The sequence below is a fragment of the Alosa pseudoharengus genome, unplaced genomic scaffold (assembly GCF_046254945.1).
Source record: "Alosa pseudoharengus isolate Yale_2024_CS ecotype anadromous, Long Island Sound unplaced genomic scaffold, YU_APseudo_1.1 YU_APseudo_1.1_scf_10, whole genome shotgun sequence".
NCBI lineage: Eukaryota > Metazoa > Chordata > Actinopteri > Clupeiformes > Clupeidae > Alosa > Alosa pseudoharengus.
In genome coordinates this window covers 8405959-8427998 of record NW_027468565.1, presented here as the reverse complement: position 1 = coordinate 8427998, position 22040 = coordinate 8405959, and the positions used below count along the sequence as shown (strand labels likewise).

The window sequence follows — 22040 nt, the reverse complement described above, 5'->3', positions numbered from 1 at the left end:
TTGCTCTCACGCCACATAACACACTAACCCCCTCAGGAATGTACGGCAACGCTTTTATCCTGAGTGCCCCGTAATGTGAGGGGACACTTTTAAGAGCGGGGGACCTCTGTCCAAATGGCTCGAAAGGGGGGGTGGGGTGTTATGGGGTGGGGGGGAAGCGCGCTCTCGCATGCTGACAACGGAGGCCCCAACGTCACGGCACAAAAATCTGCCCGTGTCACGCACAGCACAGCACAGAGCAGCTCGCTGCAGCTTTAACCGACGCGACCAGCCTAGCGTTCAATCTGGATGACGCTGCTAACAGGGAGTTCATGTTTGCTGATTATGGACTATGGTAATTACAGCGTAGCTTTTGAACAAACATCTGGTGTTGATGTGACTAATATTTAAATGCACGTTTGGGGACGTGCGTGCGCTCAAACCTGCATATCCACATTCATTCGTATAGCCTCATATTTGCTAATGATATTATTTATAACTTGTTGAGTGTTGCCCCTATTTAAGTGAAATGCTCTGTGTGAATTAATAAGTGGCGTTCGTTTAGGAATGCATGGGCATATAGGAGCTCATTTGCCAACATGGATCAGAGTACGGTTACACTACACTCCCACTTTGCGTTAGAGCTCTTTGAAGTTAAAGTTGTTTGGGCCTCCAGTAATACATGCGCCTAAAGGGACTACAGTGTCTAGATGAATTGGGAGTAAACAGCTAAAAATCAAAACGCTAAATCAATGAGATTATCTTAGTTTGATGTTTCTCCGCTGCATCCTAGACATACAGACCAAAGGATTCATGTTGGTTTTGTGTTTTTGATTGGGAAATCATTTAATGAATTATTGAACCAAACGAAGAAAAGCACAAGAATGGTGAGCGTGGATATATGCATGTGTATCCAAGAGACACCTGGATCCTTATATTAGTAAACAAAGCTGTAGTTCTTTCTCCATTAAAGGCGTTTTGTTTTTAGTGTATAAGGCGCGAGCAGGTGCAAGTGTTACCAAAGAGATGCCTCATAGTGCTGAAGCTGAAAGAGGAGATGCTGTGACCTTGAGCTCCAAGATCAAACCACACAAAGCCCCAGAGAATCAGAGGCCAGCCACACACACACACACACACACACACACACACACACACACACACACACACAGCAGAGGCAGCAAGCATTCAGATGAGTCTGTGTGTTCTACCCATCGGTAGTGCTGGAGAGCCCGCATGCTGACAGACGAGCCTGAGCTGTGATTTTGGTGCCTGTGTGAGAAATATCAGATGTGCACACACAGGAACACACACTCCTTTAATGGATGCAGTGGCTCTGTCTGTTAATTTTCTTTCCACCGTCTCTTTCCTTCCTTTTATGTGTTGTGTGTGTGTGTGTGTGTGTGTGTGTGTGTATTCCCAAACCTTACACACACACTCTCTCCCCACAGGACTTCGGGGAGTATCAGGAGAGTTATTACTCGGTCCAGACTACAGAAGGCGAGCAGATCTCCCAGCTGATTGCCGGATACATCGACATCATCCTCAAAAAAGCAAGTGTCCTCACAAGTCAGAGTGACTCCTCATGCACTCACACAATTTCAGACACATGCCCTGCTGTTGAAACTTCCTCCCACACAAAGCACATAGCACATATCAGCCATGGCAGCCCTGTATGAATGCACAGTCTTATTGTACTTATGTAGACTACGGAAAATCAAAACATGGTAGGGGAATGCATATTTCTTTTTTTTATTATTTTATTGCTTAACATTTTTTTCCATCCTCTTACAGAAGCAGAGTAAGGATCGCTTCGGCTTGGACGGCGATGAGGAGTCCACCATGTTGGAAGAATCGGTCTCCCCAAAGAAGTATGAGTGCTTCTACTCAAGCTAATTATAGTGTGTGTGTGTGTGTGTGTGTGTGTGTGTGTGTGTGTGTGTGTGTGTGTGTGTGTGTGTGTGTGTGTGTGTTTGTGTTTATGTGTAGTGTTTCCGTGTGGTTGAAGCCATCTCCATTCTCATTGCGCAGCATGCCCCAACTGTCTGCATATTGATGTTTTCTAGGTGGTTACAGTACTGTACATGGTAAGAGTAGCAGACCTGAGGCCATTAGTGTCCAACCGCTGGCTCATGTTTCAGTGGTTTCAGTGTAACCCTGAGACAAGCATGTTGGGGCTCCGTGGAAATGACCGTAGCGCTGAGAGGTCATTGTCTGGAAATGGAGACCCCATACTACCATCCCCTAAGAGAAGTAGAGAATAAGGACAGGGTCTCCGTGAAGGAAGTTGCTGAGTCTGAGAAATGGAGAGACTACATGCTTATCAATTTACTGGAAAGGGCAAAATCCTCTGGTTGACTTCAATTAAAATATTGTGTTCCCAGAAACTGTCTTTTTCCCCCTTCCATCTCCCTTTTTTAGTTTCTCTCTCTCTCTCTCTCACTCTCTCTCTCTATCTCACTCTCTCTCTCTCTCTTTTTCTCTCTCTCTCTCTCTCTATTGCTCTGTCTCTCGCTTGCTCTCTCTCTCTCTACTCATGTCCTTCCCAATTGCACACTGTATGCTTGTTATCCTACATGCATATGCACACACACACTTACTAACCCAGACACACACACTCCTCCATGTCTGAGAGAATTTGATCTACAGATGGGCTCTTGTCCTCTGAAGCGCTGCCTAGAAACCGGTTGTTATTGGAAACCGCATCTCTGCACTGGGGAGCCTTCTGTGATGATGGACACCAGGCATCACATCCGCAAGGCTGTTTCCGTGCCAACTCCACTCTTCTGTTCCCCCTGATCTGACCAATAAAAAATGGCTGCCTCTGGCACAGTGCTGTAATTAACCCATAGAGCCTGTGGAGCAGCTGTTTACCCAAATCTGGAGAGGCCAATCTTCTGTGCTAATAACAGGTGTTTACAATCCGTTGGTCAACAGGTTTGACAAAGGAGATCAGAACACATCCTGTTAAGCGCTAGCCTTAAACATTCTGTCTGTTGCTCATTGTCCATTTAATCTGTGTGTGTGTGTGTGTGTGTGTGTACAATGTGTACTTTTGTGTACATTTTTGGACTCCGTTACTGAACCTCTACCTCTCTGCTACACCCTAGTCTAGTGTAATGATCTCTGTATGTGAGCATGTATTGTTGTATAGATGTTGATAGTCGCTCCTAACATCTTAACCACTCGCCCGTGTCTTGTCTTCTCCTCTCCACCCCCTGTCAGGTCCACCATCCTGCAGCAGCAGTTTAACCGGGTGGGGCGGGTGGAGCACGGCTCAGTGGCCCTGCCCGGCATCATGCGCTCGGGCTCCGTTGGAGGGCCCGACACCTTCAACATGGGCACCATGCCCTCCGCCCAGCAGCAGATCACCACGGGCCAGATGCACCGTGGGCACATGCCCCCGCTGGTGAGCAGGACCGATGAGTGAACACAGCGAAATTGACTGACTATGAACATATGGTTGGGTTTAAAGGAACACGCCAAGTTTCACTGGAAGTGACTTAGACCAGTTAGTCTACTACAGCTGAAAGGGAGTTATATGCTAACTGGTCTTACCCTCTTCCAGTGAATTATGCTAAGCTAGGCTAACAGACTAGGTTATTGCACACACAGAGAATAGAAGGGTATGTGTCATCTGGGGTAGAGGGCAAATGAGCTTATTTTCCAATAACTTGGCATGTTCCTTTAATGATGGGAGTTGTGCAGTATAGCTCCCAAGTGTAGATATGAGTTAGTAGAGTTCCATGCTGTAGAATAGAGAGGCACCTCTCTCATCCTGTGTGAAAAAGAAAGAGATGTGACATGCAAATGGTGATGCTGTGCTGTCACTTATTGGACACATATCTAGACTGTTCTATTGGCTGCCTTTATGTAAACAAGATCATCCTGACTTTCTAACACATTCTGCATACGGTCCATCATAGTACTCTGCATGTGGAGGAGTTGTCCGGTAGTTCTAAATGTCATCTGTCATTGAGCTATTTAGGTAGAGCCCACTGCAGATAGGTAATGTCAGTCTGGTTTCCCTCACAAGTTCCCCTGAAAGGAAACTCCGTTGTCATGGGTCTTTATGGGGTTTGTATGATCTCTGTGTGTGATGTACACGTCTGACCCCTGACCTCTGACCTGTGTGTCTGCGGTGTTGAGCAGAGCCTGGCCCAGCAGGCCCTCATGGGCACCATCAACAGCAGCATGCAGGCGGTGCAGCAGGCCCAGGCAGATCTGGGGGAGGTGGACGACCTCCCACCTCTGGGGCAGGACATGGTGAGTCAGACAGTTCTGACCGTGCAACACACACATGCACACGCACACGCGCACACATACACATACACACAAACAGGCACTCCAGGCCTGCTGGTCCCAAGTCAGATCTAAGCCGTGTTCCGGGTTGGTTCCGGAGTAGTCAGATGCTGTGTGGCCCACACCTCCTGATTTCATTCCCTCCTAATGAATATCTGTATTTTGGTTTTTAACCTCTTATTAAGATTGAGATTGGGAATCCAGGTTCTGAAATGAGGAGCTTTGTTGTGTATTGGCGCCAACTTGGCGCTCAGCTAAGTGGATACTCCTGCCTGCATGTTTGTAAATCAGCATAGTGGAGCCAATCTCACAGGGAGGATTTTTTACTTTCTGAACCTGACCTGCCCACCTCAACGTTTATCAGGTGCTTGTGATGTGATCCCTCTGTAGGGAGTAGCACTCTAGCTTGGCTGCAGACTGAAACATGAACAGTCCTTAAAAAGAAATGCTGAATGTTTGTGCACAGTTGCGCATCCAGAGGATTAATGAAATGAATGGCTTGTTTTTATTGGTGAAAAACCCCCCAATCACCTTGAGGCAGATTGTTTTAGAGCTGACGCAAGTCTGCACCGGATTCCGACCAGAGCTGAGCCTGATCCGCATCACAGACCACTGCAATCTGCACCAAAGCCATGATAGACATTGTTATATGTGTGCGCCATTACACTGCATATGTTTATATGGACTGTTGAAGGATTAACAGCTGCTCACCCCCACATGCCTGTGTCTGTCTCTCTCGTCTTTTCCCCTTAAAAGGCATCCCGCGTTTGGGTCCAGAACAAAGTAGACGAGTCCAAGCATGAGATCCACTCTCAAGTCGACGCCATCACCGCCGGAACCGCATCTGTTGTCAATCTCACGGCAGGTGAGTGAGTGAGCTTCCCGGGGGCGGAAGGCGGCGAACGCTTCGGCGTTTCAGCGTCTCAGCAGGCAGCCCGTTCTCGAGCTCCTCTTTGTCTCCCAGCGGGCCCCGGTTCTAAGAGGTTCCACACAGCAGATGTATAGGCTTGTCTGTATATCCCCTGCTGAATAGAGAGGAATCATTTACAGTGAAGGAGGGAGGGAGGGAGGAGAAAGTGCTGATGGGTAAAAAGAAAAACAGTGTGAGAGAAGTATGGGGGGAGGGAGAGAGTGAGTGAGACAGGGAGAGGGGGAAAAAGAAGCACCTTACCTCAGGATGCTGAATTAACACATCAATCCAGGTGATAAAGATTTGCATCTAGAGGCAAGGGAGAGATATAAAGAGCATGCAAGGGAGAGAGAGTGATAGAAAAGCTATAAACCCCTCAGTATCTGTTAAATATTGGAACATTTTTCCATTTTCGCTCCAATAAATATTCCGGCGGTAAAATACTCTTTGGCGTGTCCTGAAGCTGCACGAGTTGGCAGCGTCCCGCCAGTTTCCCCCAGCTCCTGGAGGTGCGCCCCTCCGAGTGGTGCCAGCTTTCTGCTGGAGTTTAATCTTCCGTGCGCCATCTGTTTGATGGCACGCCGGCTCTCCGTTAACTACCTCCCAGCTGAAACTTCGCTTTTGTTTTCTTCCCGCACTCCACATCTGTGCTTATCAGCCACCGCCAGTGTCATGGAAAAATTGTATGATTGCATTCATTTGGTGTGTGTGTGTGTGTGTGTGCGAGAGAGTGAGAGAGAGAGAAGTGTGTCTGTGTGCATGTCTGTGTGTATTTACACATACATTTGCATGCATATTTTGAATATGTGTGTGTTTGTGTCAACATGCATGCAGGAGTGTGTCAGTACAGTGCTGTCACACTAATTCTACTCACACTTTGTAGAATGAATGTGCAGCGGTTTTATGCATCTATTTCTGGGGATAGACACCAATTTAGCCATTTAAAAAAATAACTAGCCATGCAATGTTGCTAAGATAATAGCTACTCTTCCACACATAGAGCCTAATCTGAATGATGGGGGAAGTGCTAAGTCTTAAGTCTAACTAAAGCTAATTTAATGACTAGGCAAAATCAATTTGCTAATATAACACCATGAATAAGACATGAACCACAAACATTGATTGGGTCCACTCAGTGCTACAACATGCAGCATGATAGCTATAATTCATGCATGAGAACATTACTTTGCCTAAATCAGAGCCCATAGTCTAATAGAATGGCCTGCTTCACATGATAATAGATGCTAAATAATAGATGATGAATTGTGGATCAACTGATTGTTGTTTATCATGCTGCCAGTCAATTACCCAACTCTATAATCTTGATAGTCTCATCTCTCCCTAACCTCATTCAAAGGGAACAAAGGGAGAGATCTTAATTGCTACCTGTCCTCCCCATGTGCCTAGTCACTGATGGCTGCCTGTCACTTACTCCAGTACCAAAGCTGCACTTTGTGTGTGCATTTGAAAATGTATGTCTGTATGCATGTACAGGAATTTCCTGTGTATTAGCCACATTGTGTATAAACTGCAGGACTGTTTTATGCAAGTTAAAAATACAAATCCATATTAATACCATATTAACTGTCCCTGTGATTTAACCTCATAGCTGAAGAAATTTTGCAAAATCAATGTATAAGCTAATAGTTGGGAAATTACGGTACAGTTCAAATAGATGGAACTCATTTTCTCTCTGTCTTCCTCTCTCCCTCTCACTCTTTCTTTCTTTCTTTCTTTCTTTCTTTCTTTCTTTCTTTCTTTCTTCTCTCTATCCCTTTCTCTTTCATCCGCAGGTGACCCCACGGACACAGACTACACAGCCGTGGGCTGCGCAATCACCACCATATCCTCCAACCTGACAGAGATGTCCAAGGGGGTCAAGCTCCTGGCCGCCCTGATGGACGACGAGGTGGGCAGCGGGCAGAACCTGATGGGTGCTGCCAGGACTCTTGCCGGGGCTGTGTCGGACCTGCTCAAGGCCGTGGAGCCGGCCTCCGGAGAGGTGAGGAAAAGGACGAGGCAGAATGTGGAAAGCAGGAGGAAGAGAAGAAAGGGATGTAGAGAGATGAGAGGGGGGGGGAGAGAGGCCAAAGCTAGGTCAGAGTAATCCTGACATATGATCTTCTGAAGCCTTAAAAGCATGTGTGACGTGTGCTGATAAAGGTGGAGATCTGGGCTGATAAGGCAACCCTAAATCCTTGGACTCAGATTAGGGGTTCAGTCCACCCCTAATAGAAGACTTCAACAGCATCATGGCATTTCACCCGTGTGCGCGTGTGTGTGTGTGTGTGTGTATGTACACTGTGTGTGTGTGTGTGTGAGTGTGTGAATGAACACCGTGTGTGTGTGTGTGTGTGTGTGTGTGTGTGTGTGTGTGTGTGTGTGTGTGTGTGTGTGTGTGTGTGTTTGAATGTACATTGTGTGGAGTGAAGACCATGCCTCACAGAGGACTTAAACAGCACCATGGCGTGTGTACACGTGTGTGTGTGTGTGTGTGTTATACCAGTTGTTTTACTTGTGTGTGTCTGTGTGTTTCTCAGCCCAGGCAGACCGTGTTGACGGCTGCAGGAAGCATTGGCCAGGCCAGCGGAGACCTGCTGCGGCAGATGGGAGAAGGGGAGACCGACGACCGATTCCAGGTGGGGCAGGACGTTATGTGTGTGACTGTGCCTGTCAGTGTATTTACGGTGTATACTTGTATTGATCTCTGATGGAGAGGAGAGGCAATTTCTGTACTGCTTGATTTTGAGTAGATACGATCCAATCATATCATCGTCAGTGTTTCCCACAGTATTGAATTCCATTTGTGGTGGTTGGTTTGCAGAATTAACTTACAGTTTTACAACAGTACATACAACAGTTTTAACAAACTAGCACAGCTGGTTATGATGCTAAGCAGATTTAAGCACAATTTAGTACAACCTGGAAAATCATTGTGTGGTGGTCAATGTTGATATTGTGGTGGGCCACAAATAAGTCAATGTCTGGGAAACACTGATCTTATTGGAATGTTTGAGGAGTTGAGGAATGCAATCTAATCGTTCTCAGAACTGCGTTTAAAGTTAATCATTTCTGTAGCAAGCGGTATCGGTCACTCCACAAGAGTCCAGTAAGATTAATCAACTCTTCATTCTACAGCTACATGTGCTGCATAGGATTTAAGCAGCATAAATCTCTTGTGTCCAGTGCTTGTGGTCATGTTGATTGGATTTTGTTTAGAGAGCTCGTTTTTTGTTTGTAGGCTTGTCCACCTTTGGCTAAATGGCCAGCGGCACAGATGCACTATAAATGCACATCAATGCCTTGTGTGTTTAGCCTACTTCAAAAGATGTGTTTATCTCACCATTTACGTCATGCTAATAAAGCCATTTGTGGAGGTTAGGCCTTTTTGCCATCTGCAAAAGTGTTGTGTTGCTAGGCGACGGCTGTGTTGGTGTTTCCACAACATGTGACGTATATTAAAGGTGTTTTTTTTCCCCTCCCTCTCTCTCTTTCTCTCTCTCTCTCTCACTCTCTCTCTCTCTCTGTCTCTTTGTCTCTCATCCTCAGGAAGTGCTGATGAACCTGGCCAAAGCGGTGGCCAACGCAGCTGCCATGCTCGTGCTCAAGGCCAAGAATGTGGCGCAGGTGGCCGAGGACCCCGTCCTGCAGAACCGTGTGATTGCTGCGGCAACGCAGTGTGCCCTGTCCACTTCTCAACTGGTCGCCTGCACCAAGGTGCCCACATCATCCTCTCCAAATACACACACACACACACACACACACACACACACACACACACACACACACACACACACACACACACACACACACACGGTCATGTATGCATAATTAAGCACATATCTATAAAGAGATAAAACATTCACTGATTATATAAAGAGACAAATCATTTACTGATTCACTGTCATTCACACACCACAAGCAGTTTGCACAAGCATCATATTAAGCGCCCATGCGCTCATTCACAGGACTGCACAGTATCTACTCCAGTGACCAGTTCTAACATTCTATTTATGCTAAAGAGGAAGGAGATTTGGGAGATATTGGAGCTCCCCTTAATGATTTATCTTTTAAAATGATTTTAAAGTTTATTTTGGCATTCTCTGAACCACATTTCTTCATTCATTAATTTACAGATATGCGTGAGTGTGTGGGTGTGAAATTAATTGTGTGCATGTATATCTAAAGAATAAATCAATAGTACATATTCTAAATGCACTGCTCAGCCATGGGTTAGTATTGGGCGCTGACTGGTTTTGGTCTGGTCGTCCCCAGGTGGTCAGTCCCACCATCAGCTCTCCGGTGTGCCAGGAGCAGCTGGTGGAGGCGGGCCGGCTGGTGGAGCGCTCGGTGGAGGGCTGCGTCAAGGCCTGCCACTCCGCCACAGACGAGGGTGACCTCCTCAAACAGGTAAGCTGTTTGCGCTCTCAGAGTAGAAAGAAGAGGACCGGTGGCATCCTCTTGGAGGATCCCTTGATATGCTGCTTACAACTCCCTGTTGAAGAGGGTTATCAACCGTGTTGCCATTTTTCACCGCAGTCCTTCCACAAGTCCTTGTGGAAAAGTGCTACATATAAATCCCCATCAAGAACCAAATCCATTCACACTATGCTCCCATGTCCCCTTGTTAAGTCATGTATTGACGGACAAGAATTATTCACCTGTGTGAGTGCAGAGCTTCATTCTTATGTGGTGCATCAAAGGGCTTTTTCTTTGGTTGCACTGTAAACTAGATGGCTGCTGACTTCAGAACAGCTATGGCCGAGCAGAATGGTGCCACATCTTTTCCAGTGTCAGACGCTGTGTGGGAAGCATTTGGATGAGTAGGTCTGCTAGCTGACTCTGTGATTTGATTCTGTGTGTGTGTGTGTGTGTGTGTGTGTGTGTGTACAAAGGTGAGTGCGGCAGCGGGCACGGTGAGCCAGGCCCTCAGCGACCTCCTGCAGCATGTGCGCCACTATGCCAGCTGTGGCGAGCCCATCGGACGATACGACCAGGCCACAGACACCATCATGACGGTCACTGAGAGTATCTTCACCTCCATGGGCGATGCAGGTGAGCAGGGTGGGTTGATGTGAGCTTGCTGGAGAGGGAGAGGAAAGAGGGGGAGAAAGGGGGCAAAGGGAAATGGGGCCATAACCACAGAAATGCGTTTTGTATCTTAGAAAATAAGTCTTTTTAAGGGTGTGTCACTGTCACCCTTTAATTTTTAGCAACAACGTTTTCAAACAGGGGGTATATGGGGTTAAGGGTCATTCACACCAAGTTTTCAGAAACACTGTGAAAGTGATCCCCAATGATTAATACCATATCGTCCTTCATGTCGTTATCTTTATAATTTATGTGTGGGCGTTGTCATTCATCTAGAACAATACTTTTTTTGCCGTTATCGATGTAGTTATTGTTCTTGGTGTGAACGGCCCTTTAGTCTTTCACAATTCACATGTGTATGACATGTGATTTTTAAATGCTTATCATCTATCCCTAAGGACGTGCACACCTCCTCTATGGTGAGCAAAGACCACTGCAGAGGCCAGCCGTTGTTCCAACACGCATGCCTTTAAGTGCTAATGAGTATGCAAGGCATCATGTCCAATCAGTCATTTTCCCCTGCTCGTGCTCCCCTTCCTTTATGCTTCCATTGTTTGTTGGAATACAGCTGTGTGCTTTGAAAAGAATGTAAAGAAAGCCAAGTGAAAAGTGTCATTGGACAACTCTCCTACAGTTTACGTCAGATCAGAACTCGGAACTCACCATTGCATTTGAGAGCGTCCTTTAAAGCACAGTGCTCATACTGGAAAAATTGAAAACGAAAAACGAGGGAAACTTCCATGCATTTTGAATTTGATGAGAATTCCTTGATGCTCACCATCACTTATATGTTCCATAGCCAGGCCTGTAATCCTTGTAGCTATATCTGTAACATTTACACACGGAAACATCACGCTTTTGTTCCAGCTGTTACTCTTTCCCACATCTCATACCTGCTCGCTCACAGCGTAATACGAAGCTGTCGTTAAACAGCCATCCTTAATGTGAAAAATCCACAACTCTCAAGCTCCAAATAAACTAGCATTCTTTCCAAGAGGCTGTTTTTTCCCCCTCCTCTCACTATCGCGGGGATGTCTGACTCCACTGCCCTCCAACCAGAAGTGAAGTTTTTCTTTCCGTTTGTTTTGACTGCGCCGGAGATTCGAGATGCTCCCCGGCCGCGGTCTCCCATTAGCCATTCCCTTTCTCCAACATGCTCCCTGGCTGAAGCCTGTTTTCTTTTTTCTTTTTCTTTTTTTTGTTCTTGCTGTTGTTCAAAGGCCAAAGCGTTTGTTATGGTATGGCTGCGAGTCTGAAGAATTCCCCCAGCCCACCCCATGCTCAGGGGCTTACTGAAAACATGTCATCCAAAACCACCACAGAGCTCCGGCAATCTGTTCTCAATCACCAGCGGCCGGGCCCTTTGAAAATTTTAAGGCAAAACACATGATATTCAAGTTGCTAGTGGGAAGAAGACCAGTGAAGGGGTTGGGGGGTGGGGGTCGGTTGAACATGATTCTCTTGAGCTAAAACAAATTTCATTTATTTATATGAAAAAATTCAGAAAATTGGACTGGTAAATCAACTGAACCGACTTCCTCAGCAAGAGCGGAGAGGAGGAGATTGAAGCGTCCTGCATCCACAAAGGTTATTCGCCTTGCGGTCATGCCTCGCGAATGTCGCTCCTTTGATGGGCCTCTGCGCACTGTTATTTCAAGCGGTGCGTAGGTGTGCAGGCAACACGCTGGCATTCACACAGAGAGAAAGTGAGGAAGAGAAAGCAAGACGGAGAGGGAGAGAGAGTGCAGGCACAGGGGTTTGATCTCCGAATCAATAACCTACTGCAGGTCACTCTCCTGCTTTGATTCCCCTTCCTGCATGAAACTCTGATGAGAAAGGAAGGATAAAAAAAAAAAACACCCAGGGAATCGATGGTTCTCCCCTGAAACTTGTGTGTGTGTGTGTGTGTGTGTGCGCGGGAGCGTGCGTGCGCACTCAACAACATATTTACAGTCCACGTTGAGCGGTGCAAAGCTGAGGTGCACAGAGTTAAATTAGTAGGTAGGTCTGAGGAGGTTTCTGTTACCGTAAGCCCTGGTTTACCACTAAAGGCTCTGAGGCTAGAGGATGTGACTGGGATCTCTTGGCATTTATACTCCTTCCCTCTGTATGTGTGTGTCCGTGTTTGTGTGTGTTGCATTTGTATTGTGTATGTCCACTCAACCGTTTGGCATGGAGTACGTCTGTTTCTGGTTGTGTGAACATGCCTGTGTACAGTATGTTGCTGTGTTTTTTTCTGTTTAATATGCATGGTTGTGTTTTGGAAGTTCAGTGTTCTAACACACACACACACACACGCACACACACACTTGTTTGCCTCTCCGCAGGTGAAATGGTGCGTCAGGCTCGCGTCCTGGCCCAAGCCACCTCGGATCTGGTGAACGCCATGCGCTCAGACGCGGAGGCCGAGATCGACGTGGACAATTCCAAGAAGCTGCTGGCAGCCGCCAAGCTGCTAGCCGACGCCACGGCCAGGATGGTGGAGGCAGCCAAGGTGCGTGAATCAGCTGAGCACGAGTACTCTACGCCAGCATCCATCTCCCATTCATTTAGTACAATTGGTTTTACTTCTTTCCTTCATCTAAAGTGAGCAGCTGGGTCTCTTTCGTTTTGCAGAAGAGTCTGCTCGAGAGGCCTATTATCTTCACACTGTGTTTTTTAAACTGCTGAGACATCGTTTAGAAATGCGGGGGCGGTAAAAAAGGTGGGTTTGTCAGTCCGCACGGCTCAATCAGCTGTGTCTGTTATCATGCGGTGTGGATGGAACACTGCCCTCGTTGGGACACCTGCACATTCAGCTGAGAGACTCTCTCGCACATCGAGTTAACTGCTGGGCAGTAATTCAAGGACGCCTCCACCTAGGGGAAGGTCGTGCCCATTGTTGTCTCAGGGAAACCAACCTGGTCATCAGCCAAGCAGCTCAGGCCTGCCTGCAGTGGACATTTTCTCCGGCGGTCTCCCAACCTACGCTCATTTCTCCACAGAGCTCTTAAAATAGGAAGGGACTTTTAACAGCCATGTGATAAAAGACCAATCAAGTGTGCAGATATCACGTCGTATATATCCCATCACTCTCCAAATATATCGAGCATAACGCTGTCGGCACCGACGGCTCGGGGCTTCTCGTTCAGCCTGCGCGGTGTCGTCTTTCTGTCGTGATTTAGCACTGAAATAAAGTAAGCGTGGTGTGGATGGCGCTTAATCAGCTCGGAGCCATTTCGACAAGTATGAATGTTCAGGATGTTATTAATCGGAGCCTCCCAGTAGAGTTGAACCGCCCAACTTGAGGCTGGTTGGATGTCTCTGACTAACGGCGCATTAATCATGGCTCTGCCACCAGTTATCGACGGACAGGAGGAAGCCGGAGGGATTGTGGCCATCTGATGGTCTCCTAGGCAACCGTTTAAAAACAAAAAGCGACGACTGCATAGGGTAGTTGTGTGTATGTGATGTGCAATACCTTGTGTAAGAGACGAGACCTTAACAAGGTCTGTTTGTGTGTCGCTGTGGCCCCACTCTGAGTCCGAGCGTGCCATCGGTGTTGTGTATCACCGTGGGAACCATGTCGGCCGCATCCTCGAGGGACTGGTCTCTTTAGTTTCGGCTGATCTCCGGTGGGCAGAGCTGATGGGACTGTAGAGAATTCATTCCTTTTTTTTCCTTTTTCTCTTTCATTTTTTTTTTTTTTTTTCATCTTCCACTCTGCACAGTTCATTCCTCTTATTCTCCTCGCCACCCTCAACCCCCTGAAAAGGGTGGTGTAGGGGCTGGGTACCAGACAAGCTACATCAGTACTCTACTGTAGACTCTACTGTAGTTCTGTGCTGCAAATAAAGCAGAAGTGCTCTGAAGAGGCAAGTGACTCCTATCTCTGTTGAGTTTGTTGCACCATGCTGTGAGTAAATGGACCGAGTCTCGACGTGAATAAATGACCTGTTTTTCTCTTTGTGTGTGTGTGTGTGTGTGTTTCTGTGTGTACTGCGTGTTTGTCTGCCTGTTTCTGTCTGTGTTTATTTGTGTATGTCTGTGTCTCTGTGTGCTTTTGTTGTTTGTGTGTGTGTGTGTGTGTGTGTGTGTGTGTATGTTTGTGTTTCTGTGTGTACTGCTTGTTTGTCTGCCTGTTTCTATTATTGTCTGTGTTTATTTGTCTATGTCTGTTTGTGTGTGGGTGTGTGTGTCTGTGTTTGTTTTTGTGTGTGTGTGTGTGTGTGTGTGTGTGTGTAGGGTGCTGCAGCAAACCCGGAGAATGAGGACCAACAGCAGAGGTTGCGAGAGGCGGCTGAGGGCCTGAGAGTGGCCACCAACGCCGCTGCCCAGAACGCCATCAAGAAGAAACTCGTCAACCGACTGGAAGTACGTATGTGAGAGAGAACAGGGCAGAGGTAGAGGGAAGAGAAGGAGGGCTAGAGCAAGAAAAAAGCGCCATTGTGAGAGTATGACAGAGACAAAAAGATGGAGAGAGACTCGTTCACTGGCTTTGGCTGATGTTGGGGGTGTGGGTGCTAGCAGCCAGGGTGAATCATTCAGCGGCCCATCCATATATCTTACTCCCAGCTTCGCACTAACCCATTCATGTTAATTATTGGTTCTTTAAACATTGTTTTGGGTCTGGCTGATCTCTTTGCTTTGACTTTTTCAATCAAAAACTCATATCTATTTGACTCTACTCAGGGTTTATGTTCATATCCTACGTTTGCCAGTCGACAGTTCACCTGGAATGACCTCATTCAGTGTCCACCTCTGTGGCCTGCAGCGCTACTTAGCTTTTATGAAGGCACAGCCACAAATGGAGAGTGCAAAGCAGAGGGAGAGGGATGGCAGGTTAAGCTTCAATAGGTAGATGAAAATGAAGATGAGAGGAGAGCCAATCGGAGATGAGGGGAGTGAGAGAAAGAGAGAGAGAGAGAGATGGAGAGAGGGAGACAGAGAGAGAGCACAAGCTGGGAGGGAGAGGAATGTGTTGTGAGCCACCGTTGTGTCTTGTGTTCCTCCTCGGAGGCTTGGGCCAGCATTCTGCAGACTGTTTGTTGTGCTCCCTACAAAGATGCCATTGTTCCTCATGGTCCCCCCCCCCCTCTCTCTCTCTCTCTCTCTCTCTTTCTTTCTTTCTTTCTTTCTTTCTTTCTTTCTTTCTTTCTTTCTTTCTCTCCCTCTCCCCTTGCCATCCTCTCCACCCACACACAACAGGGAATGCCCTTTAATTCCCCTACTCCATCCTTTTCTTCCTCTCTCTTTCTCCATCTCCCTCTTCCTTTATCTCTCTCTCTCTCTATCTCTCTCACTCTCTCACACACACACACACACACAACCACACATACACACACACAGCTATTCTGGCTTGCCCCCCCCCCCCCCCCTCCATTCACTCTTATCCACCAAACTCTCTCCCTCCTCTTCCTTCACTGTCTCCTCTTCTGTCACACCCTTTTTTCACTCTGCCACAGCTTTGCTGATACTTCAAACGCATATCATGTGGCCTGAGAGATGATTTGCATTGGCAGAAATGTGGAAATATTTTCTCCCTTTTTTCAACATCAGTATTTCTTTTCTTTTTTTTTTGTTTCAAAGAATGTGGTTCATATGAGGGGGAGGGGAAGAGTGGTACTGCAGAGACAAAAACCTAGTATTTGACAGGAGGACCAAAGCTGACCTCAGTTAGATCTCTGACATGTCGAGCAATCCCCTGTCATTCCGTGCGTGCGTGCGTGCGTGCGTGCGTGCGTGCGTGCGTGCGTGCGTGCGTGCGTGCGTGCGTGCGTGCGTGCGTGCGTGCGTGCGTGCGTGCGTGCGTGTGTGTGTGTGTGTAGGCATTTGTTCTGAGAACTGTGATACTCCTCACTGTTTGTGTTCTACTGAATGGCACTGCCTCAGCGTAACGGTGTCACTTGAAGGCAGCTGCAGCGCTAGAGAAATAGTGTCCATGCACACACACACACGCACACGCACACACAGAGATGCGCACACACACACAAACACACACACAGACACACACACGCACACACACACAAGTCCCTGAACAGCCTCTCAGCCTCACATAATGTCCCCTTCAGTCCTGATGAGTCCTTATGTAAAAGCACTATTGTTGTGTTGTCCCTTTTTTGAAATCCGTTGTATGTCTCTCATGTCATTTTTCCCTCGTCTTGTTTTCTTTCATGTAGAACGCGGCTAAGCAGGCTGCAGCTGCGGCCACTCAGACCATCGCAGCCTCCCAGAATGCCGCAGCCTCCAACAAAAACACCGTCTCCCATCAGCAGCTGGTGCTCAGCTGCAAGGTACTGTGGGTAGTCTTGTTGAAAGGAAATCTGGCCGGGCAGATTTGAACGCTGTAGAACATGTGTTGAAAACGATTGCCTGGAGATAGGCAGTGCATTAGGGGGGTTTTATCGGTGTTTGTCTTTGTGTGTGTGTGTGTGTGTGTTTGTGCGTGTGTGGCAATTGTGTACTTTTGTGATTCTGTTTTTCTTTTGTGTGTGTTTGTGCATGTATACGCTATTTGTAAATTAGCATGTATTTAATTGTTTATTTGTTTATATATAAGTGTTTGTGTGTGTGTGTGTGTGTGTGTGTGTGTGTGTGTGTATGTGTGTGTGTGTCATGGCAGGCAGTAGCAGACCACATCCCCCAGCTGGTTCAGGGCATGAGGAGTAGCCAAGCTCAGCCAGAGGACTTGGGTGCCCAGCTCAGCCTCATCATCGCCAGCCAGAACTTCCTGCAGGTACACAACCCCACACACACACACACACACAAACACATTCACACTCACACTCAATACACACACACACACACACACACACACACACACACACACACACACACACACACACACACATACACACCACACACACATACACACACATTCACACACAATACACACATCACACACATGCATAACATGCTCACATAAACATAAATGCACAACATTATTCATCTGTGTGTGTATTATACCCTCTAAGTGTGTGTGTGTGTGTGTGTGTGCTCCTCTAAAAGTGGGGCACACATACACACACTAACAAGTTGGCAAAAACATTAGCCCTTGGAGCACAGCACAGTACAGTGTGTCAGCTGCCCCCCTCCTCCCCCAAGCCCTGACCTCAGTGCTGGGTTCAACAGTGTAAGATGTACAGCCTTTGAAATCTAAACAGCTGCCGCTTTGTTTGTTTTGCTATTTAATCTGTTTTGTTTTATCTTTAGCCTATGCATAATTGTTTGCGTTTCTGTGTCTGTATGTCTTGTGCGTCCGTGCGTGTGTGTGTGCGTGTGTGTGTGCGCGCGCGCGCTAATGTGTGTGTGTGTGTGCGCATACTTTTCATTCTCTCCATAAGCCTGGCAGTAAAATGGTGGCATCGGCTAAGTCGGCGGTGCCCACAGTGACTGACCAGGCGGCCGCCATGCAACTGGGCCAGTGTGCCAAGAACTTGGCCACCTGCTTGGCTGAGCTCCGCACCGCGGCACAGAAGGTGTGTGTCGCCCCAGGCCTGCGCTACCTGCCAACTCCATCCATCATCACAACACACTCCATCTAACACCACCCAGCTCCACCAGCACTCTTAGCTACTGGGCAGTGTGACAGTTTGGTCATTTGCGTAGCACAGTTTACACTGGACATGATGTTTGTAGTGGCACTCTAGCTATTGTCATCTCTATTTCATCTTTGTCAACACCTGACGCACACTTAGCCTTTCACAACAGTAATACTTCACATCAACACGTGATTTGTGAACAGTCATAACACTAAAATACTCTCCTTAATTCCCTTGATTAGATGCTAATTAAAAGCATTTGCCAATTCATTCTCAGAAACTGGGACTGAAAATAGCCTTACATCAAAGCACTCAGTTTCCAGTGTGTATGACTGTCATCCAGCGTGTATGTTGGTGATTCGGGTCACTGGCTAGTATGGTTGTAGTAACTGTAGGACTGTTGGGTCGATGCAGGCGCATGAAGCCTGCGGACCACTGGAGATCGACTCGGCTCTCAACACCGTCCAGACGCTGAAGAACGAGCTGCAGGATGCCAAGAAGTCCGCGATGGAGGGACAGCTCAAGCCACTGCCTGGAGAATCGGTCTGTGTTGGCGGGAAACTGTGTGTGTGTGTGTGTGTGTGTGTGTGTTTATGCTTACATATTTAGCGTTAAATGAACTATTCTGTTTTATTGTTGGTCAGGCTACTACTCCCTTGGATGCTTTTGGAAAAACTGATTACAAATTTGTCATGCCAGCAAACCCTGTTTTAATGAAATTGAGAGAGATGGGAGACAGCACTAGAGAGCACTAGAGAGGGATATGAGCAGGGATCTCAAATTAAAAGGCTGATTAAAGCAGATCATTGATTTGCACTTGCTTGTCTCTAATGTTATATTTGCTGTGGCTAGCAGTGTGTAGTGTGTTTAGTCTATAGCAAGTGTTTGCCGTGTGTGTGTGTGTGTGTGTGTGTGTGTGTGTGTAATGGATGTGCTGGTACTGGTCCACAGCTGGAGAAGTGTGCCCAGGACCTCGGCAGCACGTCCAAAGCAGTCGGGTCCTCCATGGCGCAGCTCCTGACCTGTGCTGCCCAGGGCAATGAACACTACACAGGTAGGGGCCTGTAACAGTGGACTAGCTGTTTGCATCTCAGACAGGTTTCAGGGTTCAGACCTTTCAAGAGTCACTTATGACATTGCTGTGTTTCTCCCCATTAAAGGGATATTCCACCATTTGGGGAATTACACTCATTTTCCACCTCCCCTTGAGTTAAACAATAGATTTTTACCTTTCTCCAGTTCATCCAGCCGTTCTCTGAGTCTGGCGATACCACTTTTAGCTTCAGCCTAGCATAGATCATTGAATCGGATTAGACCGTTAGCATCTCACCTGCTATAGCATCTCGCCTGCTATAGCATCACATTTTACAGTAAGCTAGAGCTTACAGTAAGTAGCTGTAGAAAAAAACAAAAAACATTTAATGTAACAATGAACACTTTATAGATGGTGTGTCTGCAGGTGAGGGGGCATGTTTCATTAGAATTGTACATAATAAATATTAGTGATGATGGTATATTTCATAATTTGTAATAATAATAATAATAATAATAATAATAATAAATGAATAATATAAGAATCATATTTAGTATATGGTCTGGTCCATGGTCATGTTCCTTAAAGTTAGATGCTCACTGTCGCATTAGAATTAATTTCCTCATGCTTCACAAGATGCAGTCTTTCACGGCGTTAGCAGGGAGCCATGTCATACTTTCACGTTTTAAAAGAAGCTGAATGCCATAGCAACGTCTGCAGAGTGTCTGACTCGCTGACACAGGGAGCCGGCTAAATCAGATCGAGATGAATATCCAGAGAATAGCGCCTGAGATGTATCGTTTAATAAGCGCCAATGCACTGGCAGAACCGTTCGCTCACTGCACTCGGGCCTGACAGCTGCTCGCACCAGGGCACAGCCATTTTTCACTATCTCTCTCTATCTCTCTCTCTCTATCTCTATCTCTATCTCTATCTCTATCTCTATCTCTATCTCTTTCCCTCTCTATCTCTCTCTCGCTCTCTCTTTTGCTCTCTCTATCTCTTTCCTTCCATCTCACAGGACTTCACCAAGACGGATTTTAAATAGCATCTTCTAACAATGAGCAGTGAGTTCTCGGGGGGGGGGGGGGGGGGGTGGCGTCTCCGAGGGCCTAGGATGCCCGGCGCTCCCCTCATTAATCTTATTTTCACTAGATTTAACATACCATCAGCAATTGGCGCTACTCAACTAGATAATGCAATTTGCCATATACCCCCCTCTCCGTCTCGTTTTCCCAGTGCGATAAGTAAAGACCGGAGGCCGCCTGCTGCACTCGTTTGGCTATCTAACTCATTTGTTTTAACAATGGGGCCATTCTTGCTCCGACATGACCCTCGTCACAAAGGCTTCAAAAGGTGGCCGGCCTTTTTTTGAACACGCCATATTAGCAGCACTAGCCAGTGAATTTGCTCCAAATATCTTGCCATCCTCAAGCCACATAAACTCAGGACATTAAGAGACACAGCTGCACTAAAATGTGAGACTAGAGGAGCTCCTTATTTGGGCATGTTACAGAGGTGAATAGGTTGTTATCTCTGATATACTTCCCCTTATAAGGGGCTAGATCTTTATTTGCCATGTTGGCTCCAGTCCAAGAGTTTCTTATGGGACTTATTGTTTTATTCATGCAGAGATAAAGCTGACCATGGATGACCAGTTTAAAATAGTGTGTTGGTGTTTTTGTGCCTTTAATGATATCTTCACTGCCGAATGGTATGAAGTTGTTTAAAATGTTTGTGGTTCTGTGGCCCGGCTTTGTAGGTGTGGCAGCCAGGGAGACGGCCCAGGCACTGAAGACTCTGGCCCAGGCAGCACGAGGGGTGGCGGCCTGCTCTGTGGAGCCCCAGTCTGCTGCGGCCATGTTGGATTCGGCCGGCCACGTCATGGAGGGGTCGGCCATGCTGATCAATGAGGCCCATGAGGCCCTGATCTCCCCGGGAGACGCGGAGTCTCAGCAGAGACTGGCACAGGTGAAGAGAATGGCTGACCTCTGAAGAGACTATAAATGCCACCCCATAATATGAGTGAAGTCCTCATGTAACTGAGGTTACATGGTGAATACAGAGTGATATACAAGTTGATACACAGACTAAACTGTAGAGGAAAAGGGTGGTAGTGGTCATTTAATTACATTCAGTTTCATTTATATACAACCATAACATATGAATATGTTTCAAGGCACTTCAAAAACTTCAAAGGCACTTCATAAATACATAGTGACATAGTCAACAAGCAGTGCTGAAGAAAGGCATAAAAGCACTAAGAAGAAATAGATCAATTAGTGTTCCTGCCCTGTTTTTGTCCTCAACTTAGATTGAATGCTCAGTGCAACCTGCAGCACAGTGTTCTCCTGTTCCAAAGCAATTATCTCTTTTAAATGGTGCCATTCTTTGCTGTATGCTGTTGGCGCCGCGGCCTGTTGGTAGGGCGCACAGTGACAGAGCTGCTGATTTGCTGCGGGCCCCTATGGGATCGAACCATATTGCTTGGCATATGTCCGTGACGGTGGCATAAATTAGGAGCGCAAATTTCTTTGTGCGGCTACAGGGTGTGCATTTGCATTTTAGATTGTCTGTGCCTTTCCCTGGGACGTTGAGGAGTTGTTAGCAGTGAACTGACTCTTCTTTGTGTGTGTGTGTGTGTGTGTGTGTGTGTGTGTGTGTGTGTGTGTGTGTGTGTGTGTATGTGTGTGTGTGTGTGTGTGTGTGTGTGTGTGTGTGTGTGTGTGTGTGTGTGTGTGTGTGTGTGTGTGTGTGTGTGTGTGTGTGTTACAGGTTGCAAAGGCGGTTTCCCATTCTCTTAATAACTGTGTAAACTGCCTCCCTGGTCAGAAGGATGTTGACATGGCCCTCAGGAGTATTGGAGAGGCCAGCAAGAAGCTGCAAGTGGACAATGTAAGTACCCCCTCCAAGGAGTATCAGTGCTGGCTGATAGGGTGTTCAGAAGAAGCTGTGGCAAGAACAGCATGTACCCAAGTGTGCTGTTTGAGTTCAACAGTTTAGAATGAACAACTTACAAAGTAGTGCGGTGTGTACTGCCTTAATTGTCAAACATTACTCCCACCAAAAAAGGGATGAGGGTCTTAACATATTTATATTGGCATTCCCCCAGACAGCAGTACAAGGGAAAAAACTGTAGATTGCAGCTTATTTCTTAGCAGTCTTGAAAAATATGATCCACACACAAAAATATGATCCGCCAGACATC

The 22040-nt window shown here is 46.9% G+C and overlaps 1 protein-coding gene across 1 annotated transcript in view; it reads left to right on the top strand.

The window, feature by feature from the left end:
• tln2b (talin 2b) overlaps nucleotides 1-22040 on the top strand; it is a 94492-nt gene that overhangs the window by 35183 nt on the left and 37269 nt on the right. Inside the window, exons 11-29 of the mRNA XM_076262695.1 lie at nucleotides 1428-1529; nucleotides 1771-1847; nucleotides 3202-3385; nucleotides 4129-4242; nucleotides 5035-5143; nucleotides 6982-7190; nucleotides 7729-7827; nucleotides 8738-8905; nucleotides 9464-9598; nucleotides 10084-10243; nucleotides 12607-12773; nucleotides 14504-14632; nucleotides 16438-16551; nucleotides 16881-16994; nucleotides 17602-17736; nucleotides 18214-18342; nucleotides 18751-18853; nucleotides 20595-20803; nucleotides 21608-21727. Of these exons, the coding sequence (XP_076118810.1) occupies nucleotides 1428-1529; nucleotides 1771-1847; nucleotides 3202-3385; nucleotides 4129-4242; nucleotides 5035-5143; nucleotides 6982-7190; nucleotides 7729-7827; nucleotides 8738-8905; nucleotides 9464-9598; nucleotides 10084-10243; nucleotides 12607-12773; nucleotides 14504-14632; nucleotides 16438-16551; nucleotides 16881-16994; nucleotides 17602-17736; nucleotides 18214-18342; nucleotides 18751-18853; nucleotides 20595-20803; nucleotides 21608-21727 (2577 nt within the window). The remainder of the gene's footprint in view (nucleotides 1-1427; nucleotides 1530-1770; nucleotides 1848-3201; nucleotides 3386-4128; nucleotides 4243-5034; nucleotides 5144-6981; nucleotides 7191-7728; nucleotides 7828-8737; nucleotides 8906-9463; nucleotides 9599-10083; nucleotides 10244-12606; nucleotides 12774-14503; nucleotides 14633-16437; nucleotides 16552-16880; nucleotides 16995-17601; nucleotides 17737-18213; nucleotides 18343-18750; nucleotides 18854-20594; nucleotides 20804-21607; nucleotides 21728-22040) is intronic.